This window comes from Drosophila sechellia, chromosome 3L, assembly GCF_004382195.2.
Source record: "Drosophila sechellia strain sech25 chromosome 3L, ASM438219v1, whole genome shotgun sequence".
In the NCBI taxonomy this organism is placed as follows: domain Eukaryota; kingdom Metazoa; phylum Arthropoda; class Insecta; order Diptera; family Drosophilidae; genus Drosophila; species Drosophila sechellia.
The window spans coordinates 9,900,174-9,927,544 of NC_045951.1; the positions used below are offsets into that span (position 1 = coordinate 9,900,174).

Here is a 27,371-nt window from a genome sequence, read left to right on the forward strand (position 1 = left end):
AATACCCATTTCTGTACCCAACTGCCAACCAAACCAGCAGATCCTGCCAGACCGAAAGGAACAGACTGTGAATATGAAAAGTGTGCTCAGCGTAGCGTGGCAGACGAGGCTTTTGTTGGTCTGCCAACATCCTTCGTATCCCTGCGCCGTGCTGAATGTTACCTCAATTAAAGATAAGTATCAAAGTGCATAGTAATCAGGAGGCAGCCAGGCGAGCGACGGCCCAATGGGTAACACACAGCCGGAGGCCAATTCCGGGGCTAAAAACACGGCGGAGAGTGCTGTCAAAATGATTGTCTTACATGCATTACCCACCTTCGTGGAACTTCCCGGACTCATACCCATCGGCTTCCATCACTCAACCATTTTATGTGGCGCGGCGCACCTGGCGTATGCGCAATTTTTACATGCCTGCGAGCTTCCCGGTTACTTGTTACTTATTTTCGCTCCGCTCTGAACTGGACTTTTTGTTGCACATCGTTTTTCACAACAGTCACAAAATGTAAAATTTTGCGCTATTTTTACTGCAATTTATGCACATTGGACGACGGGAAAGGGGTGGAAAATGCCGGGGAAATGTGAGGAAAAACAGAGGAAAACGAATCCGAAATCCCAGTCTTGCCGGGTACGGCCCTCTTTGGTCATTGCTTGTTAACACACCCAATGGGAGTTATTAATGTTTGCGGCGCTTTATTTACGGCTGCCAGGACTCCGGCCGTATTCAGCCTGCCCAACGAGTCGATTTTTTACGGCCGCCCAAGGATTCGAAGGATTCGCTGACAGGCAACAGCCAGATCCCCCGAAAAACTTCAGTCCCCCCATCTGCAGTTGATTTAAATTTGGTGTAGTTAATTTTTAACCCAATTTTTTACTCAGCGATTTTTTTATTTATGTGCACCGCCCTTTTAATGTTGCAACATTTTATTGCCGGGAGCCATGAAAAAGTGGCCGGCTTAAAGGATTCAATTGCCCGAAGCGTTGTTGATGATGGAAATTTTAGGAGGGTTCTATCTAGGATTGTGTATCCAAACTTTATGTTCATAAAAAGTTTTAGGGAGTGCCTTCCATCATTTTTAATCAGTGCTAACCTTTAACAAACATTTAATTCCACTTGCCCCGGCTCGTGTTGAACTTTCCCAAACCGACTTGTCGCATTTTCCTCATTTTCCCTCTTGACTTTGCCAAGTTTTCCACTTCAATTTCTTGGCATGTTTCTCTCTGTGTCATTTGCAAATCAAATTGTAATTGAAGAACTTGGGTAAGTTTTTCTCCTCACAGGGGGAAAGGGTTCTCCATTTTCCGTACAACAATGTCGGAATGTCTTGAGCAGTAAAATATTGTTTGGTAAATTGTCGGAGACGGTGCTCGTGTATGTGTGTGGCCTGTGGCATATCGAATTTTGATTTTAATCCCAGCTGCATTTGTATGCAAATGTAGCCAGAAACTGAATCGGAATGATTCTTTAGAATTTGATTTTCCGTTCACCATGTTTGATTTGGCTTATTGGAATATATAGGATCTTCCAGCCGGGGTTGAAAAGGGTTCATTTGGCTCCCTTAGTGGATGTATGTCAATTGGTTAATAGAGAAAATCAATAGAAAAGCTTTTCCGGGAAGTATTATGGTAGTTTGATTAAAAATGCATAATTGCCATGCTAAAGTCCACCGAAGATGTCAAAGAACGAGGAAACGTCACGCACTGCCTGTATAGCATGTATACACATGTTTTTACAGTGCGGACCATAAATATAAGTATGTTAATTTTTCATTCGGAGCTGCTTAAGTATTACGAGCCCATCATATATAATTAAAATTAACGCTAACGAGCTCAAGTATAATTTAGAGGAAATTGCTTGAGATGGGGTAATATTTTTTTTAGTCATATCGTGTTTCCATAATCTTGATTCAATGGAACGTGTTGAGAGCCTTATTTAACTGTAACTCTTTCTAGTAATATTCTAAATATATAAATTACATAAATTATATAAATTATTTATATTATTATATATATAATTGCATAGCTAAATATTTAGCTTATAAGCAAGTCTATATATTTTAGTTATTGATAGTCAACTAGGTATTGGTTATGTCAAGGACCTTTTCGGGTGATTGGATTAAAAGTAGTACGCTTTTTCAAATACCATGCGTTCTTCACTTTCGAGTGGCACTGTATCCACCAACCGGTTGATGGCGACGTGAATGACCAGCCCGACATGCAAATGGCGTTGCACTTTGCCGATGGGTCGACTTTAACCCGCAAGGAGCTCTCCTCAAGCTTCGTGCACTTGATTGCATGTTGGCCGGGACTCGAGATGGGCTTGCCATAATTCATATTTCAGGCAACTGATGTTTATTAATGTGCATTTGTCGTGGTGTTTATTTAAGCAATTATTGTTATTCAGCCATGCCATCCGGCCGGAGGGGTCTGAAATGCTAATTAGATTCCGCTGTTGGCGAAGCATTAAAGTGGAGGAAAGTGGATCCAGGAGGACATCCGTATTGAGTGGCCAGGAGTCGAAACGGAAAATGAAATATCTGACTGACACGCAACATCAACTGCCAATTAATATTGTTCTGGTAAATATTGTTACGCTTTCAATTAAACTTCAATCGGACTGCATAAGCGGCTAATAAATTTCGATGGCGACCGAAGCCGAGGCCGCTAATCGCATTATGTGCAAACATTCTTTGTTTGTTTTCCATTTAACAAGTTTCTGGTGAAAAATCTCCCAAACGTATACGAAAACATGATAAATGCTCAGTGGCGGAGTAGGAGGAGCGTATATTTTTTTAACAAAAATATTTGCGCAATTCTCACATCAAACGAGAGCAAAGTTTTTATGTTTTCGCTGTTTTTCGGGAATGGAGTGGAGATTTTCTGTTTGATGTTGTTCAGAGGCGGAAATTGCGCAAATTGTAAAGCGCCACTTTCCGGCCATTCTGTCGCCCTCTCTTTCCTTTTGCCTATATCCCTCTCTATCTATTTGTGTGTCTGCCTGTGTGGTGGCATCCAATGGCCAGGCGTTAATTGAATTATGATTGCTGCACAATTGGCCGCTGAAAGTGCAACAAAATTAAGAGTGACCTTTGAACATGTTTGATCAGCGGTTTAGAAGTGGGATAAAAATTGGTTAAAATCTAGAAAATAATATTAATCCACGTGTCGCTGAAATGACTGTGCAAGCGACCCAAATTGTATGCTCAAATGAGCTGAATAAATAACGAATGAAATTGGCAAATAAATTAAATCAGCTGGAATCACATTTCAAACGAATCAATTAAAGCAGGAATTAATCGAAATACGAGGATAAAAAAATCAAATAAAAAAACGGAATTTTTATATATCAATCAGAAATGAGAAATTTTTTTCTCAAAGGATTTTGGTTAGGCCATAAAGTTGTTTAATTGATAATTGTTATACTAAAATTGAATAATAAAAACAATATGAAGAGAAAATGCGTCTGTAATCCTATCATTATAAGTCCTTCCTGATGAGTGGTTCATATGAATGGCTTTAGCAGAGCTCACTTGACATTTGACCAGCCTTTATCGGGTTGTTTCGATCGCTGTTTTATTCATATCCTTGATGACCCACACATAAGCAGGACGAGAAGCTCATTACAAACAATCAAAAGGCAATAGGAGCCGGCAAAAAATTACACGGACCTCATAGTTTGGGCCATAAAAACAAATAGGCCCGAAATCCCACACTACTTATGTGCATGTATATCCCTGTAGCCCACACGCATGTGAAGAGAGTGCCAAAAATAAATGAAACACTAAAACTTAATTTGGTGTTTATGTCGAAAGAGACGGAAATCGCAGGACGACCCCTAATGACAACTGCCGTCCTTTGTCTCTCGCTCCTTGGAGGATTAATAAACCCAGTTCCTGGCCAAATGGGACCGCTAATGAACTGTGCCGTTAAGATCATGTCTATGCAGTTGAGCCGGACAACGCGGCGTATGTGTGATGGCCGTCTGATGTCCGACGTCTGGCGGCTGTTGTGTTTTGCTCCTCGTATAAATTATTTGCGCAAACAGAGCAAACATTTGGCGCTGATTGCCAAATGCCTTTGGCAATTGTTTTCGGTTGTCCTCGCCCGCCTCGGAGCCACATAAAAAATAATGAAGAAAAATAACTTAAAGCGACGGACTATAAAATAAATGATCCGGCAATGGGATCCGCCGTGTCTCCTCTTCCGCTCCACATTTTGTGCATAAAATGTGTGGAAATTTGTGGCCAGCTTGGCCTGCGGTCACACATAGATGTACATAAACAAAGCATATATCCGTTGTGTTTGCATATCGCTATATAGCCAGGCAAATTTGTCGGTCATTTGCATTTGACTTGACACAGGGCACAAGAAACCCATGCTCAGGCTCCCATTCCTGTCCAAAGTTTTAGTAGCCCATTTATTATGCTCCATGTATGACATTTGGGCCCTGAGACAGACGAGGCTAAGCATTTGCGGTTGCGTTCGGGGAATTCCCACGTCCCCCGTCAAGGACAAATAAATCAAAGCCTGCTTTGCCATTTTATTGGAATTGTTGGCCAAATTTTATTTGCCCCACTCCAGTGTGATCAAATGGATTTGTATTTTTAGCGCAAATTGCATAAATCAAAAGTTTTGCTTTGCCAATTTTGATTTTATACACATTTTGCGCTCTTGTTGCCATTTCTTTTTGGCCAAACTTTTGATTGCCTTTTTAGATGCTGCCATGTCCGAGCTCCAGACTTTTGCAAGCCCATGCGCACAACTTCAAGCACTCCAGAGTGCGGGAAGAATAGGATTTGGCATGTTTCGTCGGCTGTAAGCTAATTTGTGACTTATGAATCATAATTAAATAAATTTCCATATAGCCTGTTGACACATCTGAGTGCTCATTAAACAGTCAAATGGCCAGCAGTAAATCAGGCGAGCTTTGTTTATACTGTTCTCCCTCTTCCTCAATAGAGCACGCTTCCATAATTTATGCCCGCTTCCAACTAATATCACATTAACTTGTTTAAATTCAGCCACAATTTATGCAACGCACAGTCCTCCTTTAGGCCATAAATTGGCGCATTTATACAGCTCGGCCCATCAAATCATTTTCAACAATCAAGTTTGTGAAGCGTTCAGGGACGAATAGTCTATTGAAAATTTCTCTAGGCACCAAAGTCGAGTGAGTTTTGATTTCGGCATCACGGAATATAAATATCAAGTGGAAATCTTTAAGACCTGAGAAATCTTTTACGACTATATTAAATCATATGACACTATACTAATAGTTTCATGTTTATTCGGACATGTATATGTATTTTTTCAGACATAAAATCGAAACAAATTGAAAACGGATTTTTCGGTATTTCCTCTCATTAATTTTGCTCATATTTTTTAAGCAGTATGCATAAATCTTAAATTGGTTCCATGAGTTGATATGCATCATCGTAAATTAAGCGCACCCTATACGAGGAAGAACTTCCCCCCATCCATCAAAAGCCAGTAAGCCCCAACATTGTTGTCCCAGTAAGAGAATAATTTATATCACTCCAACCACTGAAATAACTTTGTAAATTATTTTATTTATGCGGATATTTATGCTTTTATGAGCCGCGTGAAATATGTTGTGGGCCATGTTAGTTTTACACGCATTTAATGAGGGTCCAAAGCAGCAACAAAAAAGGCTCTGTAGTGATTTTAATATTCAGGCAAAATGAACAACTGAAAACACACCGAAATGTAATTAGCACAAAAAATAGAGATATAAGCATTTATGAATATTTTCGGCATGATAAGTTTATAATGGTCGCTTTTCGAGGTGCTGCAAACTAATTCCAGTTGAATTTTAATTAAGCCATAATGAATGTGGCCTGCATTAGTACAAAATTAATTATCAAAGCGGAAAAAATGAACAAAAATGTTGCCTATTTTTCTCGCCTGACTTTAATGAGCCTCGGATTTGACAAAGTAACGGCATATTAAACGTAGGCCTCATCGCGAACGGACACTAAAAATAAAGCAGATCCAAGGAAAAGCATTTTCTTTTTAGCCCGTCGAGGCAGCATTATTAATAGGCACTTAGGGATTTCAACGGCACCAGCGGGAAGTGGTGGAAATGGTGGTCTCTATATTACGAGCTGATGAAGACACGTTTTTACATTTTGTATATTGACGTTAAAATTAGATGCCAACTTGTCGTCGTCTCGCTCGCTTTTTTCACGAACCCAAAACAACGCGTATCATATTTTAGCGGCTGATGAAAATGATGATGATTCTGGGGGCGTCCAAGTGGGGCAGTTTGTGTGTGAGTGCTGAGCTGTAGTTTCAGCCAGTTTATAGCTATTTTACATGGTATTTTTAAATGGGTGCATCATTATTCAAGAAAAGAGATTTCATAAATGAAATTGTAATTAAATATGCATTTATATTGAAATAAAGATACACCTTTTTCATATTGTTTTTCATAAAATTGTATATTATATATTATATTAAAATTATATTTTTTGCCGTATATATGTATATAGCTAGATTTCGGCATCACTGCCTCTCCAGGTGTCTATGCTAATGCTAATGCGGCTGTGAGATGATATATGACCGCCACGCACTGCGACACAAATCAACATGTTAAATAGACTGTAAGTGCGCCTGCCACCCACTCCAACCCTTCAGCTAGGCGTTATTTTTGGCACTCCTACATCGCCCAAAATCTCTTCCCCTTGGTGCCCTGCTGCCCGGGAAGATCCTGGAATTCCTCACCAGCCTTGCAAAGCGATGGATATTTGAGGTCGGAACCGGACTGACAGCCAATGGCTTTCTCCTTGTAGATGGGCCAGTCGGGAACATAATTGCTGGCATAATTGCAGGCCAACAGGAATAGCGGATGTCCTGCGGGCTTCTCGAATCTCAAGGCGGCACATCCCACAAAGGTGTTGTTGTCACGGGCCATGACGGCAAAATTGCGAATGGAACTGGTTGGAAAAGAAATAATATTAAAAGAAAATATGAATCTAAACAGCAGAAACCCACTCTCCCAGTTTTCCTTTGGGAAAACGATGCAATTGCTCCTTTGTTATATTGATACTCTGATTCCACCAGCCGCTAATAGACTCCTTAACAAGGCACTCATCTGTGTGATTTCCGTCCTCAGGTAGCAGGGTTATGTTGACCAAAGCCAAGTTCTGACCAGAGTTACGGAAATCTGGAGTGTTGTGGCAAGAATCGTGCTGCAGAACACACTGCTTCACATTCAGTGTGGCTAGATCGGCCAGTTCTGAATGCCACTGCAGTGTGGCCATGCGATCGGGCTTAGGTAAATTGCTGATTTTCCCAGCAGCAAGGACATTTCGTAATGCATTGTGTTCACCTAGGATCAGGTCCTGCAGGCCAGTGAGATTGACCAAGTGGGCGTCGGGGGAACACTGTTTGCCCAACTCCTAGAGCAAATAATATCACCATTGTAGGCAAACTATTAAGTCCTGCAAAAGTTAGCCTTACTCCTTTGTTCTTGCAGGCAACGTGTTTTTTCAGAGAGGGGCACAAACCACTCTGACAATAGTCGGTTGGGGGAGCAGTCGCATTGTCCTGGCTGAATGCTACCTGCAGGAATCCAAAGAGCATAAGGGCCACTACCAATTCCGTAGACATGTTGCTGATACAGTCTTTTACTGCTCGTTTGCTAACCGAGCTCCCCTTTTATACTGCCCAGAAGTCGGGCTATATGGGGGGACAACTGTTTCTCAATCGGGCCACTTGCCACAGCTGTTTTTGTCACTGCAACTTGATTCAAACTGAAAATGGGGCTAAGCCGGGCCAGCACAAACACAGCTAGTCGTCCGTAAATGACCAAGTTAAGACCTGGTTGCCAAACGGGATGACACCTGCTTCGATCCTATCAATGGTGCACCAGCTCTCCGCCTCCCCGCCGACTTATGCCACTTGACATATTATCCCACTTGGCATCCCAGGCAAAAGCAAAAAAAGAAGATATAGAAACTAAGAAATAGAAGCCAAATGAAAACGAATGCTTAAATCCAAAAAATTCTTTTCATAGCGCAATTTAAACTGCAAACACACAAAAAGAAATGCAGGGAGGTGGGCATCCATTCATGGCAAGACCAAGAAAAACATAGAATGGCAAAAAGAAAATTAAAATAAGGAAAAAAAACCAGAGGGAAATGCCGCCATGTCCTTGTCGTTCATTTTCTACCTCAATTGAAATAGTTTTCTCCTCGGCTGCGAAATTGTTTGCTGTTGCTGCAACAGTTTTTCACTTTCATTATGGGACAGAAGATTACGAGGGTGGCTTTAGAATTTTCTTAGAAATTCTCAAGCCTTAATGAAACTATTGATAGGATTCCCAAGGATTTTAATTATTTAATTGGACGGGAAGCAACATAACTTATATAATCCTCAAAATCTTATGGCTATGAACACATATTCTGTGTAAAATATTGGTTAATAATAAAGATAAAGATTTTTTTATATGAAATTTAAAAATTTTTAATATTTTCGTATATTACAGAAGTCTCTACTCATAAAGTTTTGATATGATTGACATGCAAATGTTTTTAAATATTTTTGTATAGACATTTTCTATGCTCCACACTTACAGCTAAATAGCTTCCTTGAAGGACTACATATGTCTGCGGTACTTCCAACAGAAACTCCACTTAATTTTAAGCCAGACGTACCCGAAATTGTAAAACTAAAATACTTCCATATTTTCCTAAAGTACTTCGAGCAGACTCAAGCGGCATTTTCGCATCAAAAATTAAGTAGAACTGCCAACTGGTGAAGCAACTCTTGCCACATAATATCTCATTCTGTTTCGCAGAGCCCGCTTTTCTTTGCCCCCTTTCTCTACTTCCCCGCATTCCTTTTACCTCTTTCTCCGCTCTAAATCTCCGGGTGTTTTTGTGTGCAACACGCAATGACAGTTCAGAGCAGACAAAAGTAAGCCAAGTCCAAGTCCAAGAGTGAAGAGTAAAAAGTGAAGAGCAAGGATGGAGGCGACATTGGTCTAGATAACAGCCAAAGATTTCTCTCTTTTTGTAAACACATTTAACCATTATTATTTATTATTACTATAGCCATTGTTGTGCCTGCAGCTCGGCAATTTCATTTCATGCTCTCGAGAAGAGGGAAACTGTAGAGCCAAAGAAAAGCGACACACTAGAGGGAGGTAAACACAAAGAACGGGGTAGGAATACAAAAAAAAACAGGCTAAGGTCATCAGCTAAAGTTACCCAGTTAACTACAGGGGGGGAAATAGAAAGGGGGTGGGGTTGGCAGGGAATCAGGTGAGCTGGTCAGGTAAAAGGCATCGGCTTACACTTGCTTTTCACTTAATTGGATTTGCCTTGGCAGCGTCTCCTTAGCCGGGCTAATAATTGCAGTTTGTAATTATTTTCAGCCCCTTTTGCCGTTTTGCCAGCTCTGCGGGATTAGAGGGATGCACTTGCAAAATGTCAATTGGAAATTAAAACTTTCCCCGGGCTTAAGTCGAGCCCAAAAATAAGAAACCTTTAAGGGCAAGGAAAACTTTGTGTGCGAACGCGAAACAATTTCAATTAGGTTTTATTTCCTCACTCGCTGTTCGCTCAAATTTATTCACCCGTCCCTCGATCGGGGTTTTCCTTTGATTGGCATTGGGTGTGAGCAGGAAATTGAAATTCTCACACATTCGCACACACATTAGGTTGGAAGTTGTTGGGTAAAAGGCGCACTTGCCACTGGCACTTTGGAGGCACTTATTTGCATATTTTAAGTAAAAATTTAAGTGTTAAGGAGCAACCTCTCATTCTCATCTGTGTTCAGAATTTTCTGAGTGTGCGGCATGTCAATAAAACAAAGAAGATGTCATTTACTCGCCAGAGTCGCAGACAAAGTCTGCAGAACTGACTTCCTCCCTCCTGTTTCTGAGTCCTCACAGGCTGTCACTTAAAATGCCCCACTCAAGTCGAGTCAACTCAATTCGTTTGTCCCATCGACGGGACTTGTCGGAGCTCCAGTTTATGTCACGCATTATTAACACACGCCCCATCGGACGGGTTGCAGTGCAACGTGGCGTATGCGCAACGACAGTTCTCAGTTCTGAGTTCTGCGTTCCAAGGCAAAGTCTCTGCAACTCGGACTGGCTGCCAAGTCGTGAGCTGATTGCTAAACGCATTGCCAACGACTGCACTTGAAAAAGTGCCTTAGACGGATATGATTTGCGATGGAGCTGTGGTACACGGTCGAACTTGGACTTAAATATTCATGGAAATGGATAGATCGGAAAAGTTAGAGATTTTAAGCAAATGGTTATCTGTGCTAGAATAAAGTAATTCCAGTGAATTTTTCGGGGAATTTAAACTCGAATTTCAAAGTCATACCAGAAGATATAAAGTATTTAAATTATCAAAAGTATTAATGAGTAATAGTGCGCTTAATTTACAAACCAAAAAGGGATTTATTTTAATGGCTTGCGTTTCCATTATATTAATTACTAAAGATTAAATATTGGTTTGAACTGTTTAAATGTCCTACACTGCAACTGGCGATTACACATATTTTGGAAGATATCTTATACTAATAATATATTAATAATCATAAAACTTATATATTTATGCTAACTTCTATCCTTTTTCGCTCAGTGTGAATATCTGGGCATGTGTGGCTCAGATTTGTTTTCTCGCACGAGAAAAAGTGGAATCAGCAGTAGTAGCAATCGGAGGAGCAGCAAAAATATTGTCCTCGCCTTGCCCGTATTTACGTTTCATTTTTTGTTTTTTTGTGTTCCCCCACCTTTTTGCGCAACTGATTTCGTTGTCCGCCTGCGCTTATGCAATGCCTTTTGGCACGTTTCGCAATGCCGGGAACGTGTTGGTAGTTGGCCACGTGTGTCTGTGTGCGTGAGTGTTGTGTGTTGTGTGTGCATGCAGCTGTGCGGCACTTGCACTAATGAAGTCCTGCGGTCCGTTCTTCCCACTTTGGTGCCACTTTTTGGTCAAATTCCCTAGATATGTTCGTTCAGGTGGGCGGGCAAGGAAAAGGTCTTTCTTTTAGCAGCGCAACGAGTTCCGTTTCTTATCGAGCGGTACTGGTAATGAAGCATTTCCCAGCTGAACAGAGCTCTCTGCTTTATCAGCACTTAAAGCTATCCACTTCACTTATGCCATACTGCCTCATTTTCCGTCTCTCTGGATTGTCCTGTCATGCATATTGATGTCATTATCCTACCTTGGCAACAACAAAAGCCCCATCATCGGCCTAGACAATGTCGGCTTTCCTCACGAAAAACTCCCACCCACCACATTTTCCCCCCACCCAAATTGCAATAGAGGGAAACGGAGACAGACAGACAAACACGCATCGCGGTATTTGCCACAAGCTCTTCTCCGGTTGCTTGTAGACATTACAGGGCAGTAACACTTGAAAAAAAATACTTCTCTTAAGGGTTAATTAACTTTAATTTTATTAGATTATAATATATTTTCTAAATTTTAAAAAACGAGAAAATATACGTACTAAAGTTATGTTTCAACACTTGCAATATAATTACTAGCTTACACTTAAACATGTAAACAACATGCAATGTTATTCAAAGTAAGTAATGTTTCATCTGTTTACGTCTCAAGCGTAATTTAAATGGAATTTAATCTATTACAAGACATTTTTGTAAGTGCACTAGAACACACATTCCCACAACAATTTCACCCCAAAAAAAACGGAATCCCCCAGCAAACACAGTGCCAGCGTGATGTCGTCGTTGTCGTTGTTTCGATGTTGTCGCCGCGGTTTTGGGGCCCCCTTCCTTCCCAGGACCCCCTCTTAGCGAACGCCACTGTCTGCAGTGATTTCTTGCCAACTGATTTCGTGATTTTCGCAGGAACAACAGCACCACTTGGGTGGTGGTGCAGGGGGAGATATATCGCTGTGGCCATGGCTGTACTGCCTAGGTGGCTTCTCGTACCCGGGAGTCTGCTCATTAAATACGCTTTGACAATCGCAGTGCTACGCTCCGCTTATTTGATTGTGGGCCAGACAATGAGAAATCTGTTGTGCAGGAGCTCCTGTTTATTTCAGATCCCTCCCCCACCGACGGGCAGCATGTGTGCCAGCCACCCCAATTAGCCGGTTGATCTTTAAATTCGAATGAACCATAGAGCAGCATATGGCGAGGAGTATCTCTCGCTGTTGTCTGTAAATAAATACATAGTTTTATATATAAACAAGTTGAGCTCCCCCTCTGCATTTGCGCATAATTGTTATGTTGATTGCAAATTTCCAGCGCAGCGAAAGTAAATTCCCCAAATGCTTGCTAAACAACGCTGATGATGGCCAAATGGGGTGGACTAGGGTGGCTCGCACAACTCGAGTCGCATTTTTGACATGCAAATTTTATGCAATTTTTATGTGCGGAGGGGGAGAGAGGACAAATGTCAAGTGTTGTTTAACCCCCTGGCGATGATGTTGCCGTTGTTTCCGTTGCAGCTGCAATTTAATGTTGGCCCCACTTTCCCCTCGTTGCCTGTTGTAATTAATATAATTTCTGTTTTCATACGCATAAATTTTGAAACATTTCCCCGGCCAGCTTTTCCTCTGCGTGCTGCGTGACTTTTAACGAGCGCTTGAAGCCATTTTGTACTGCAATTTGAGCTGCAATTTTTCACACTTGACAACTGACCAACTCAACCGCTTTCCTCCATTTTCCTCACACTCTTGCACATTTCTTGCTTTGAGGCACTTTTTTCGTGAGCCGGAAAAGCCTTGGCAGCAACTAATTAAGAAAGTATTTGCCAAGCTCTCTTGGCTGAGAGAAATTGGGTTGCAGTCGTACTGGGAAATGAGTCGATCACTCGGAAAAATTTAAATTTTTAGAAGATCGAAAAATATAATTATGGTAAATTCTAATAATACTTCTAAAAATGTGTTTCATAACCATAGACAAAAAAATGATGACCTATATAAATGCTACAGTCCCTTTATACAAACAACCAACAATAGTAAGCAACTAACATATATCTAAGCTTAAAAATAATGTATTCGATGAGGACGAAAGTATTTCTCAGAGTGTATAAAGGATATAGCCAAAAAGGCAAGCAATTGCCGCATTCCGTCTGTTGAGACTTGTAGATTGCAGTTTGTATTGGTAGGGGAAAAGGAATTGGTCCGCTGCTTTCACAGGATGCGAGCCCAGTACAATTCTCAAGAATCACAACATTAACTGAAGTAGAAAATTCGGTCACAACGAAATGCAATTCTTTCCACACTCTAACCAAACCAATAAAGCAAAAATAAGTGTCCCCTTAAGTAGAAAATAGTTTGATTTGTAGTTCTCGACGGAAAGTTCTCCAACTATCCGCAGATTAAAGACAAACCCTTTTGCAGTTTTCCCCGAACCGCAAAGGACCAAAGTTTCTGCAAAGTTTTCCTCAAAGCTAATGTACCCCACCGGGATTCCCCTTTCCGAGTCGCTTGGCCTCCGGGCTGATTCGCTGCACCTCAGTTCACCCATCTTCCGTTGCCCCCGCCTTCCTTTTGACCTTCTCCCCTTTCATCAACCTTCCACTTTTTGCAGCCTTGAACTGGGTCAGGTGGGTCAGCACAGGTGCGAGTGCCCAGCAGCACATTGGGGAAAACTGGACTCAGATTGTTTTCACTTAATGTAATATTGGTGTAAGATTCTTAAAAAAAACATCGCATTTTCAGTGAAAATGTAATTAGTTCCGTTCTGCTTTAACACGATTATTATGTCAATAAATAAGGTAAATGCTTGCCTCAAGTAAGATAAAGAGTTCTTCAGAAAGCTAAGAGTTAGATTTAAGCATCGTCCTTTGAGTCAAGGTGTAAAAGTTTCTAACTATGAAATATCTTAAAATTCGAAAGAGGAATAAAAATATATTTCTATAATGACTTGTAAATCTGACTAAAAAAAGGAAACACATCTAATCAAATTAAATATACTTAATTTTAAACCTCTGAATTTGCTGTCTTATTTTTTCTTGTGTATCTCGTGAAGCCCGGAGATGAGCTGCCGCTGATGGACACTGTTCATCAACTCAGAAATGCATTCCCTTTAACTCGGCCAACAAGATGGGCCCCGAAAGTTCTCAGCCCGGCTAAGTTATTCAAAAGCAGGGACCAGAAATGAAGCCATAGTCAAGGTCGTTGGTCAGGGAGTCTCATTTTGGGCGATGGCTCTTACGCTGCCTTTGTGCCACATAATTTAAAGGGGACCAGCTCGCCTTGTTCATGCAAATTGAAGTGCGTGGAGAATGGGATAATGATATACACCACGAACACCAACGAATGGGGCGTCATGTTCGGTGGGTGGGTGGCTGGTTGGTTGGTTGGTAAATCCCTGGGTGGTTTCGGCAATGGCGTCAGTGTAAACAAACCTGCCACATGCAGCGCCGCAAAAATTAATATTTGTATTAATAAAACCGTCGAAGGGAGAAGGACAAGGAGAGGGGGTGTTGGCAGCAGATGTGCGGTCGTAAGTGTTTACATAGCATGTTTTGGATCCCAACACATTTAGTCAAGCGGACTAAAGTGGGGTGTCGTGTTTAGCTGGGAGGTAGGGATTCTGTGCGGCCAGCGGAGATAAAGCGAGAAACGTGCCAAACACCAAAACGCTTAAAATAGACGCCGAAACTTAAGCCATCTAACCTCCACACCCCTTTGACAGCTAAAACATTGACCAAAAGCGAGATCGAAATAGCTCAGAAAGCGCCTGCAATTGAAGTCGTGCAGCGTACAATTCAATTAACAAAGTTTGCTCATTTTTCGCCCCAGTCACTCCATTTTCTCGTTTTTACTTTTTTTTATATTTCCATTGCGTTCCTTTTGCTGCGTTGGCGGTGACGTCTCAATTTTTAGCCACCGCCAATGCCGCAGGCCAAAAAGGCAAAAGCGATTGGAATGTCCGTGCCCCATTTAAAAGTCACGGGAACAAAAAGGGTAAAATCTAGGAAAAACTGGCTCCAAACAGTGGACTTCAGTAAAACAAAGCAGAACATTTTCAGGATTTTGTATAGAAACACAGGTTACCAAAAGTATTAATGACCACATGGCGTATGAGTGATATAAATGGCGCAACTGTTTGTTTTTCACAGCAACATTGGTAAAGAAAGTTTTAAATGAAACCGTAATGTTCAAAGTTATTGATACAACACATGACTCAAAGCCGTATTATGTTCGTTTTCATATGTTCTTTTTTCAATTTCTCCAAACTTTGTGCATAACTATTCGCACTGCAAAACTTTGGCCAAAATGAGAGGCAGCTCCAACGAAGCTGAGCAGCTTAAGTTGTTCATTTTTTTGCCCACTTGCAGCGCTCATTGCACCCATTGTTTGGCACTTCTCTTTCGCTGTTCTGGCAGCTTCCCTCACTTTTGCACCCTTTCACAGCCACAGCCTGCCGCCTCGACACCACCCACTTGGCACCACCAACCTTGCGAATCCAAAACCACCCCACCCACCGCAATCACTCTACCCACCGAACACCCAAACATCCACTTGGCATTGCATTCTGCCCTGGCGTCTCTAAAATGAGTAGGCGTTGGGCATATACGTTACCTATGAATTTTGTACTTTTTGTTTTAGAAAAATATGTTAATTGGTAAACCCTTTGACAAATTCTTATTATAATTTATTAGGAAGCTAAACTTATGAACCATATATTCTACAAGACACACAGCGCCATACATTTTCAAGCATGTGTACAAGGTAGACATTCTTTCACCTCCATAAACATATTAATGATTAATTAAACTACGCCTTTTTATGACCCAGTAAATATATAACAATATTTTTAGTGTTGTTATAAACTCAGGGTGTAAGCAACTTTTTATTGGTCATTTCATAGTCGAGTCCTGAAGTCTTCAGTTCTCTTTTGTTTCGCTGTTTTTGCATTCTACTTAAACCAATTCGCTGGAGCGAGTGTGAAATGGCATTGAAGGGAAATAAAACTTCACACCATTACGGACACCTTTCTCCCTTTCCATTCCACAGGATGGCTGCTGCTTAGCTATGAATGAAATGCAATTAAGTGGATGTCGAAAGGAGTTCATAGTGGCTCACTGAGCCGGAGTACGAATGGTGAATCATGGACAGACAGCACAGAAAGGATGGTATAGTTTAATTTATAAAAAAAAAATGATAAATTGATAGGAGAACTTGGATAAGACATCGATAGTTACGTGCACTTTAATTCATGATCCATACCATATTTATACATACAACGAAATAGTAAACTCTACTGAGCAAACTAAATTTTCCTCCTGTGCATCGGCGGAAATAACAACGAACAAACAAAACAGCTCCTGAATATTGATGAGTGTCTGGAAATTGTTGAATTCGTTGTTGAGTGATTGAATTCTCGAGGGCGTATGGAGTGGGCCCATGTGTGTCGGATTGGGCGGGCTCGTTCAAGTCCCTCGGACCTAATGAAGTCGCTCTAGTAGCAGTTGTCATGCCAGCTTATTTAATTAACTCAATTCCCGCCAACATGCTGCGCCATCCGAAACGTTGCCACATATTTCAGTCGCTAATTAAGTGCCACAGTGCAACTTCAGCTGCAATTGTAGCTACCACTACAGCGAGAAATGCATTAATGCATTGTTGCAACTGCAGTCACGACAACTCGGGCTGCAGGCCAAGCAAATATTATTAAAATAAACTAGGACCGGACCACTCTCCCTACTCGTCCTTTTCGCAGTAAAACTTTGTTGAACACACTCAAACAGTGCGTTAAAAAAGTATGCACTTAGAGGGTATTTAAGTGTGAAAAGCAGCGAAGCAAAGGGCTTTTCCCTTACTTTTTTTTAAAGCGAAACCAAAAAGGATTCAATTTTAACTAACTAACATTTTGTACATGCATTGAACAAAAGGAGTAGTTAAATATATTACCCCACAAACGACCTTATGCATAATAAGCAGTTTTTTGTTCGTGAGTTTTAAAAACAATGTAGCAAGTATAAAAATGCCAGTATAAAATTGAACACAGTACAAATTATTTTCGTACCGCAACTAAGGGACCAAATGACATCTTTTTTGACCAGACAATAACTTCCTAAAATGTTTTATTTAAGCCAAGACATGCTTTTTTTGTGGCTCTTTGTGCCGGAATAGTTGGTAAAATTTAATGAGCCACTATGCTGGTCTGTTTCGTGCGAAAAACTGTCAAACATTTGGGGAGCTGGCAAAAGTTGCACACACACTATAATACACACATGTCTGCCCATGCCGCTGTCTCTGCCACGCCCACACACTTAGTGGGCTGTCTTCGTAATGGCTTTTGGTTAGAAGAATGAAGAAAGTGGCAGCAGAGGGACAAGGGAGGTCGACTTGGCCGAGACAAAAGGCAAAGCAAAAATTTGCGGCTACAAGTTCATTTATCATTTTGCCTGAGTAATTGAAATTTCAACGTCGCCGGGCGAAAAGCGGACCGTACTGGGGCAATCAGAGGAGCTAGGTGGTGCAGAGTGCTTCCGGGTGGTGCAGGGTGATTCGGGATGGTTTTGCTGGAGGTGCCACAGCAGCATCCAGAGTATAGGGGAGCCCAAGTGGAGTCGGAGCCAATACATTAGAGGCTTCCGCCGATGTTGCCGCCTGTCCGGACACATCTTTCGCTTTGAACTTAATGGATATGAAATACATAAAAAATGTATACGTATTCCCCGACACCAGAAGACTTCCTCTATGCAAAAAAGCAAAAAGGGAACCTCGCTCAAAGTCACCAAATGGCGAACGGAAACTCATTGAATGAGTCTCGCTTCTCCTTTACACTTCGTTGTATCCTCTGTTTTTTTGGTCTTTTTTTTGGAATTTTGTAAATCGATTGGGGATTACTTTCGGGGCATCGCTTTTCATTTTTACCTCGTTTCACATACATATTTATTTTTGGGCCCCTGGATTATACCTCGGGCCAGTCGGTTCTTAAAGCTCTTTGGGGCGTGTTTACTTACGCATCGCCGCACAAATGATTTATAAGTTAGACAAAGGGCAAAAATTGAGGGAGGTCCTGCTGTGGCTCACCTTCAACCACCCATTGGCTGACACAAAAATGAAATCATTTGACCATAAACATTGAACTAAATTCAAAATCAATTTGGCGTAATAATAAAAGCCAGCCAGCCTCGAAGGGAGGCTGTTGTGGAAGTCTGCTGTTGGCAAATATGTCGACAATTGACTTCAATTGACGTTGAATATCGAGCCAGAGAAAAATAAGCCTGAAAACTAATAATCGAGTTGGTTTTGTCGAGAGCTAGATGGGGATTAAATATGCAATAAATAAGATACAAATTTATTCAACACTTATTGGCAAGGATGATTAAGAGGATTTTCTTGGCAACGGATAGCCAAACACAAGAACTTGACGAAAAGTTGAGCAAAAAGCTTAAGTAAAGCCCACTAAGAAACTGCAAAGTAAACTTCTTGGGCGAAGTGTGTGTTTTTTTCCCCATATTTTGCGACCGGCAGTCTGTTGACTTTAAAGTTGCAAACTTCCAATGCTGCGATATGCATATATAGTTAGGGGCCATAAAGATGCCATGAAAGTCCTGGTCAACTCCGCCGACAAATAGCCATAAATAAGGGCCATGGCAAAATACCCATGCTCCTGTGTTTGTGTGCGCTACCTATTGGCCATTGTTGCCCCAGAATGGCGACAACTGCAGCAGTCCGATTTGGCCTGGCCCAGATCTTATTTATGCCGAAGAAGCCAAGAAAAAATTGGTAAAAAAAAATGAAAATGGAAAGAAACGGTGGCCAAAAGTCAAGTGAATTTCCTCAGCACACAGACACAAAGCCATGAAATGTAGTTTGTTATGAATTTCTGCTACATCCTTTCTCGGTTTTGGTTTGGGGTTTTCTTTAGCCCCCCTTTGTATTTTTTGTTGCCAGAGGAGCGGGTCGCAAACACATCCGTAAACAATTTGTTCATGCTCCTATTCGCTTTTATTTTTCTCAGCTTTTTGTTGCCGCTTTCCCGATAAAGAAATGAAATGGGGGGAGAATTGAAAATAGGCAACCCTATTACAAAGGATACAAATGGCAGCCAAACAGAAAAAAAAAACAATTGAAATGAACTGCCAACCCAAAAAGGCGAAACACAAGGAGCTCTGGAATATTTTCAAGTTTTTCGAGCGAGTTCTCGCCCATTTAAAAAAGGGTTAAAAAGGGGCAATCAACGCTTTTGGTGGCAATTGGCAAGAAAAAGGGTTAAGCTCGAGCGTGAGAAAGAGTCTCCAGTATCAGGGCTGAGTTATGTCATATCGTTAATCAGTGCGATTATGAACCGTCCATTGGCGCTTTAATCTTCAAACAGCTGTACACTTTGCTTAGTGCCAAGGGTTGTTTAATGGCCTTAAGTAATTTAATTGCATTTCAAAGTGATAAAACTAAATTGAGCAAAGCTTTCGTTTTAATTAGTCCAACTATTCGGTAGCCATGGTACTAATTAAGTACTCTACTCGCACAAATCCCATTTTGTCCAGCTTTTCATTGATTTGTAATCGTTGTAATGCCGTAATGAAGTTTAATTGTTGGATTAAATTGGCCAGATGAAATTACCTTTATGTGGAGGCTGAATTGTAATTGCTATTTTGGCATTCTTTAGATATCTAAAGAAAAAAAATTATGATTGATTAAATATAATTTAACATTCGAAACTTAATTTGATGTTAAACAATTTGAATCCCTTTTCTAGTGAAGTGAATTGAAAAGGAAACAGTTGATAATTGCATTAAGCTGTTGCTGTAAGTTGAGGGAAAATAGGGTTGTGCGCGGTGAAAGTCTGACTTGGCGTTGGTGTGATTGAGCCTTTCTTTTCCCACGCATATGTGTGCGTGTGTGTGTGAGAGCGTTTGCCTGTGTCAACGTAATTTTTCCCTGACTTTCCCTGCTCCACTTCAGCTCTCATTCTTGTTTGCCATTTCATTTCCATATGCACAAAGCAAATAGGCAAACAACTTGCGGGAGGTTGGGGGGTGCGAATCGGAAAAGTGGGCGGCTGGGGGCGTGGCCTGCTAGCCGAGTGAGTGAATGCTAATACTGGGCCGATACAGTTTGGCTCCCCATTTCGTTGGTGGTTGTCTTGGCAGCGGGTTAGATTCCTGTCGGTGGTTCGCAGGACTCGCAGGATACGACGATCGGGGCGGCGGAGCTGTGGCATCTTGACAGCCAACAACTCACTGCTCAGTGACACGTGTGAAATGTTATGTTCTGCGGGGTCAGGGGGCACCAGTCAGGGGGGCCGATTCCAAGTTTTTTGACACATACAAGGGGCGAACGATGGCAAATTGGAAAGTCAAGCCGAAGTTGACAGGATTTGCGCGCAAAGGATTTACCCGGGAAATATAGCGAATTATACAGACAGATAAATTTACTACCATATTTACTTTCAAATTTATATACTCTTATCAGTAATAAAACTATTTGTTTTATTTTCTAGTAATATTAAAAAATAATATAGAATATTATTCGATTTTACTTAAAGGAAATAACAATACACGATTCTAATGATTGTTCTATGATATGTTTTATAAGGAGGCATATTCAAACTGATTTAAAATTTATTTCTCAGTACACGTATGTCTGAACATATTGTGAGTTTAGTCTGCCAACGAGTTTAACAGGGAAATGATAAGGAAACGGAAATGGAGCAAGAGCTACTGAAGCAGCCGCAGCAGGATAATCGACTGCCTGTCATTGTGTTTACACTAAATTTCAATTAAATTTTGAGGCCTCCTTTGACAACTGACAGTACAAGACCATCAAGAGGCTTTCGAAGATGGAATATTCAAGTAGTATATATATATATATATATACAAGGGTATATACATAGGGATCAGCGGAAGAGAAACAATTGCCGATGCCACTTGCCACTTGCAAACGACAACAAATCTCGGCGAAAACTTTAGAAACAATCTGATGCGGGAAGTGAAGCCACTTTTGCTTAGCGCCCACAACAGCCAAAATAACAACAACAAAACGCGGAAAGGAAAATCCAAAAGTACAGCAAAAAGTGAAAGAAAATACCAGCAATCCACCAAAGTGGGCGGGGATTTGCGAACTGGATTTAAAATGGAAATTATTTGAGGAAAACCAATTCGCTTTATTACTTTGGGGCATACGCAGCTAAGTAAAACAAGAGCAGCTGACGGTAAAGTTGCTAGCAACAATAAAAATAACAACAAAAAACATCCCGAAGAGCAGTAACAACAACAATAACTAAAGAACAACAAAAGCAAGCGACCATAAAAATTAATGCAATAAAAACACATGGCCAAACTGGCAGGAGCAAAAGCCCAAACAAAGGACACAAACAATGAAAAGTCGGCTGCCGGGAATGGCAAAGAAATAAAGCCAAATGGATGGCGAGTGTACAGGTATAGTGTTAGGATCGATAAGTTTTTGCTTACATAACCATCCGACATCGAATGACACACATATATGTCAGCGTCAGGCAAAAAATCCATTTATAAAGATCTCGCTAAAAAATGTTGTGTCCTGCCAACGCAAATTCATATTTTTACGCTTCTATCAAAGCATGCTGGAATATTGTGTATTTACTAAAAACTCTTTTTATCAATTAATTTAAAAAAAAATACAGCAAACGAAAATATTTTTATTCTAGGCTTGTTAAAGAAAATTGTTTTATATTTAAAGTCAGTAAAATGATTATAAATGAATGCCATTATAAATGACTTCATGTGCTATATATCCTATTTTTCTCAGAAAGTGCCATTCCGCAGAAAAGTATGGTGATGTCAGGATGAAATTTAATAGGAGAAGAGGTAAATCAATCTGGGGAAAATAAAACGCTCCTTCGCTTTTCTTGCCCTTTTGCTCCGCGCAGGCAGCACGCAATTAAAAGGACTTGCGACTCATAAACATTGCGTTTGAGTGGGTCGACTGGTGGCTCCCTTGGTCCTGTGTGGCATCAGCACCACCCAACCACCCACTCCTCCAACCACTCACAACTGTTGCTGTCCGCCTGATTGAGCGCACAGTTTGCGGCTCATAAAGTCGGAGTCTCGGGCATAATTACACTTTTCAATTATGCATAATTATGTGTAGGAAGCAATTTGTGTGTGTTTGAAGCACGTTTAAAATTTAAAGTGCAGTGACACCAGCACCTCATCCTTAGCCCCATGAATCCACCACACTCCGCACAGCATAACCCTTAACCCCTCATTCCTCACAGGAGCTGCTGTTATGCGATATGCCCTTAAAAACGACCCCAAGCGACCAGCAAGCGACCGCATTTGTTTGCTTTGGCTCCGCGTTGGTCTCTCAATTTTACACTGGGAAAAATATAAGCTAAAATTTACTCAAAATACAATATATTTTATATAATTAAATATATATTAATATAAGAATATTTTTGATATAACCCTTTAAGTATCTCTTAAAAGATCAAAATTTTTAATATTTAAAAATTAATATTATTAAAAATAGTTGGCAGTAGCTAAGAATTAATAGTAAGTTTTTAAAAGCTATCTTTGATCTAAAGTACTAGACTTTTCTCTGCGTGTACCCATCGCTTCCACTGCTCCTGCTGCGGTTGGCAGTGGCCATGTCAGAACAGCAGCGCAGGATTGCAAGGACAACGCAGCAGGCAAAAACATAAATCAGGATTTTCGCAGCCCGAACCACAAATGTTTTTAAAAGGATTCAGCGCCCGGCGAGGCGGCAACAATAACAACCTTGAGCGGGTTGGTGGAAGAGGCCTATATTGTATATGTATATAGCTATATATATATATTGCTGATAATCTTATGCATGCTTAAGCAGACTGCGCTTTATGGGATGAGTTGTGTGTCCTGTATGGGAGGATCCTGTGGGGAATTTGACTTACCCGTCAGGCAGCAGAAAAGTGCCGTCCACAGGGTCAACATCTTGCGATGACCCACTCGGTTTGTGGTCTCTTTTTAGTGCTGCAGCTACAACCTTTGCACTCTGCTTCAAATTCTCCTTCGATTCTTTTTTCTTTCACTTTATCAGTCTTGACTTTGTCTTATCAATTCGCACTTGGCTTTGCGAGCTTTTGATCTACCGTAATATATGTTTGTTTTGAATTTTCTTTTTCACACACAACACGTTTTTGTGTCTTCCTTTCTATTAGCTTAATCTACAGAGAGAAAAATTATAATTCGCTTTAAAACATGCTTGCTTAATTACCTTTTATTACAATAAAAAAGGTTGAAGATTGCTATTCCTATTGCTACACTACAACAATTATTTTCAAGGCTTAAATTAAAATTACGCTATAAATAAAAATTAAGACTGTAGCTTTATATGCAAATTTTTCTCTCTGCAACTGCGCCTGTTTTCAATTTTCTCTTTTCGTTTCGCGTGAATTAAACACTTGCAATGACATTTAAAACACTTAATATCAATGGCAGACAATTTAATCCTTTAACGTTCGTTTGTTGAACTTTTTCAGAATCGTCCTTGTTGTTTTTCGTTCTTGTTGCTGCTGCCGCTGTTGTTGTTGCTGCTGCTTGTTGCAGTTGCAGTTGCACTTGTGTTTGCTCTTTTGGCTCGTCCTAGGCCGAAATAATATTTTTTGTTGCCCGACTCGTTTCGCATTTCCATGGACAACTTTTTATTTTCTTTCCGCCTGGAACCTACCCAAAAAGAATTGATTTTCGTCTGGGGCTAAAGAGCTTTAAAAGGAATTTCATTTGTTCGGTTTTCGTTGTTTTTTTTTTTGCGTCGCATCACCCTTGATGTTGTGAAACATGAATTGATTAAATTTGTGTTAATTTTGAGACTGATAAGCCAGACTTTAATGGATAATAAACTATGGCATAAACAAGGATTTTCTCGAAAAGATTCTAGAAATTCTGCTAACTAATAAAACAGCTGCTTCTATAAAAAAGCAACTATCGATTTCAATAACTAGTTACCTTGTGAGTAAGGAGAACTATTTCAGGCTAAAAAACGACTAAAATGGAATCCTTTTCCCTCTCCATGAGCGCACAAAAGTTTACACCACAAATTAGACGAGCATTCCACGCCCAATCCCGTTTCCTTTGAAGGAGCTGCTCACATCATACAATTAATAATGGTTAATGCATAAACCAGAATCAATTTTCGACAGAAGTTGGAAGGGAAGTGTCTCTGGTCAGCTGCCCTTGCATATTTCATTTCCCAAAACTTCGGTGGCATGTGTCCGGATTCGAAAATAATTCTCCGCCACCAGGACCCCAAAATTATGAGTCGTTCTTGGAGAACTGTTCAAAGCAGTAACGCCCCATCTTCCGGCTGAGGCTATTTTCAGACCTGCTGCCATCCATTCACTTTGGCATCAATCAATTGCCCTGCCCAGGGGAAAAACTTTACTGCTACTCGGGCACTTCTCCTCACATCTAATTTGTTAAACATTTGCTGGGGAATTGCCTTTTTCACACGCCCCTGAAATACGGTGTGTGTTTTCCTTTCGAATTTTTCCCTCTTGCACTGTGTGAAATTAATTAAAACTTAATTAATTGCAAACTCCGCTGCAGAAAAGAGACAGACACACTAATGAGCAGGAGGGTGGGATTAAGGTCCGAGTTCAACTGCAGGACTCATTCGACATGCAGAGAAAAAATTAATCAGCCCGTACAGTGAAACAAAGGAAAGATTTTCGCATGGAACAATGCATACTAATTATGTATAATGGAAACAATTGAATCGGCCTTTTTTAAATAGATTTTTAAAGATTTATTATTTTTGATTAAAAATAAACCAATATTATAAAAGCAAACAAGTTCAAACAATACTAAATTTGTGAAACTGAATTTGCACAAACTCATAATTCATCATAATTCATTGATATGAAATAAAATTGCTGATATCCCATGTATGTATTTAAAAACAATCTATAGTTTTAAAATAAATCGTTAAAAAGGATCTGATCCCTGATCTCAAATTTTTTTGCCTGCAGTAACCTCTGTGTGCGACTTCAATCAGAAGTGGCTGCTGTTGACATGCTGATCCTGTTGGGAATCCTGGCTGGATTCCTTGGCCACTTGTCACTGTTGCTTCCGTAATGGAATTAGGGCGGGGCAGGGGGTTCCGGAATGTGGAAACCAGGAGGGCCAGGCCCGAGGCAAGGACTCAGGATTCAGAGACGGAGTCTGAGACTCCTGCCAACGTCAGCAATGTCTCTCAAAAGTGTTAACGCACTCAATTGCTATGCCCATCTTCTTCGTTTCTTCTTCTTTGCCACTATCCCCTCTCTTTCTGAGAGTCTTCTTGCCTCTCTCTCTAATTGTAAGCGTCTGCATTTTGCCTCTCCGCTTGGGGGCAGTGTCTGCTCTAATGCTTGGTAACTGTGATTAGGAGGCAACTCTAGTTCCGGGTGGGCTTAATTTGCCACCCACACCCACCCAATGCCCGTGGGCAATCTTTGCTTTTGTTTCTGCCCCATTGTGTGCCGGTTAATTCCTGGTGTATGAATATTTTATTAAGGAAGGGTTTCGCATTTTATTGGCTACATGGCATTATGTGCGAGAACAAAGAAAGGAAACAATTTAATTGTGTTTGGGGATGTCAGGCCAGGATTGCACATAAGCTCGTGGCCTCAAAAGTTGATACCCCACAACACAATGGTGCTGGGGCAAAAGTAAAATCGTTGAAAAGCCAAAGTGCTTGGCACTCGACGAAACTTTTCCATCAACAACTGCAGTTGAGATAAGCGAAAGTTTTTTCCCAAGGAAACTTAATTTTCCCCAACAGCCACAACATCTTATCATACCCATACGAGAGATATATTTCCGTATCTTGCGGCGACGCACATTGCGCATACGCACTGTGATCAGTCTGTCGTAAATTTCCCCGCACACTTGTTTTCCGTTAATATTTTATGTGTTTTCTATTAATTTTTGTCACATTCTTTTAGTGTATCCCCTCGGCCGGAATATTGGATTACACAGAAATGAATGTATTAACGCTCGATATTTGTGGCAGCGCTTTTTTTTTGTTTTGACGCAGATCAAAGATAGTTTTGCTCTGTTTTTTGTTTGGCATTTGTGTGTTGTTTTAATTTGTTAATTTGTATTTGGGGTCTGGGCTCCCCTCGGCGGTCTAAATATAAAACAACTTAATTTGCTGCATGCTAATGAGATGACCAAGGGGCGGGGCTGGAGGACGTCGTGTGGGCGTTTAACACTTTTATAATTTGTTTGTCCGCAAACCGAGTTCTTCTCCTGCTTTTATTCTGGCCTCACATTTGACAAGCAGCTGACACGCACCGAATTTCGTTAGATTTCTAATTGCTTTTCTTTTTTAGGTGTATAATTTTTGGAGACGATGTCGTAAAATATTCGCGTGCCGAAAGCGTTTTAGCTTAACAATAAGAGCAATAGCAGCAACAGCAGTAACAGTAACTGGAACAACAAAAAAAGCGACAAAAGGTCATTCAATTTTCGACTGCCGGCAATGGGGCAATGAGGCTTTTCCTGCGTTTTCACACGTTTTCCAAAATTTACGACCCAATTGTGCCCGCTTTTCTTATCCGTTTGCACTCACACTCTCTAGCCTCGAGTCACAGAAACACACGCACATGCACACACACACTATAGTCCGGAAAATGTCGCGCCTCACGTTTTTGGGCCTCACATTTCCCTCAACTTTTTATTCGAATTTTCACGCGCTTTTCCGCGCCTTCGCCTTTCGTTCACCGTCGATGTCGCGCTGAAACTGAAACACAAAACTGAAACTGATTTCTGCCAGCAGTGGAGCATTTGTTGGGGCCTCCGGGGGGATTCCCGAACTCACACGAGCCTTTATCAGCGACTATTCGGGTTCGTTGTCTTCGGCTCGGGAAAAGTCGTTGGAAAAGGGGGACGGGATAATCGTGTGCCGAGCGTAGCATATCAGCTGAATTCGCCGCATTTATCTCTCTTAATTTGCTCTTCTCTCTTAATCACAACACTATGTCCACTTTCAAGGTCTTACAATAAAAGGTGTCAAATAGTTTTTGGAAATCAGCGATTATTTTGTTAGTGGCAACAGGGGGTTTCGGCTTAATGAGGTAGAATTATGTTCTCAAAGCAAATAAAAGCGGACTTTACGATCGTGTTCTTAAGGGGTTAAGTTGATTTTAATGCTGAGAAGTTAAGTGACACGAAGGGATTCCAGTTCTTAAAAGCAGGGTAATATTTCAGTTTATGTTTCAGCTAGAGCGCAATATTATAGGTCTCTTAAAAAAGAATAATAAAAACCAGGTTAGTTGAAACTTGAAATAAAAAGATTAAATCTGGTTAAGATAGTGAAGGATCATAAAAGGACATAATCACTATAACAAGCTCCAAAAACGATATAATGTCTTACGTATTTTTTACTTTCTAATATTCTTTAAGTGTGTTATTTCATATACTTCCATAAGTTCCTAAGTTCTTTCTTAA

The 27,371-nt window shown here is 40.7% G+C and overlaps 2 protein-coding genes across 8 annotated transcripts in view; both read right to left on the reverse strand.

The window, feature by feature from the left end:
- Positions 1-26,657, reverse strand: part of LOC6605139 (zwei Ig domain protein zig-8) — a 38,595-nt gene extending 11,938 nt beyond the window's left edge. For 2 of the 7 annotated variants that reach the window (XM_032718880.1, XM_002029944.2), the window contains exons 1-2: positions 26,494-26,651; positions 22,832-23,104 (exon numbers count right to left, since the gene is read on the reverse strand). In XM_032718880.1, the coding sequence (XP_032574771.1) occupies positions 22,832-22,871 (40 nt within the window). In that variant the 5' untranslated portion in view covers positions 22,872-23,104; positions 26,494-26,651. Of the gene's footprint in view, positions 1-22,831; positions 23,105-23,154; positions 23,450-26,493 lie in introns of those variants that run through there. The other 5 variants (XM_032718876.1, XM_032718877.1, XM_032718875.1 and 2 more) reach the window with 5 other exon arrangements.
- On the reverse strand, positions 6,496-7,641 carry LOC6605141 (antigen 5 like allergen Cul n 1). The gene is made up of 3 exons (XM_002029946.2): positions 7,480-7,641; positions 7,012-7,418; positions 6,496-6,953 (listed from the first exon to the last, which is right to left on the reverse strand). The coding sequence occupies exons 1-3, from the start codon at positions 7,627-7,629 to the stop codon at positions 6,677-6,679; spliced, it is 834 nt and encodes a 277-aa protein (XP_002029982.1). The 5' UTR covers positions 7,630-7,641; the 3' UTR covers positions 6,496-6,676.
- Positions 26,658-27,371: the final 714 nt, after the last annotated feature.

Coding starts and splice junctions, on each gene's coding strand:
- LOC6605141 (XM_002029946.2), bottom strand. CDS start 7,629: ATGTCTACGGAATTGGTAGTGGCCCTTATGCTCTTTGGATTCCTGCAG. Junction 7,419..7,479: donor TTGCCTGCAAGAACAAAGGA/GTAAGGCTAACT, acceptor TATTTGCTCTAG/GAGTTGGGCAAACAGTGTTC. Junction 6,954..7,011: donor CCCAAAGGAAAACTGGGAGA/GTGGGTTTCTGC, acceptor TTTTCCAACCAG/TTCCATTCGCAATTTTGCCG.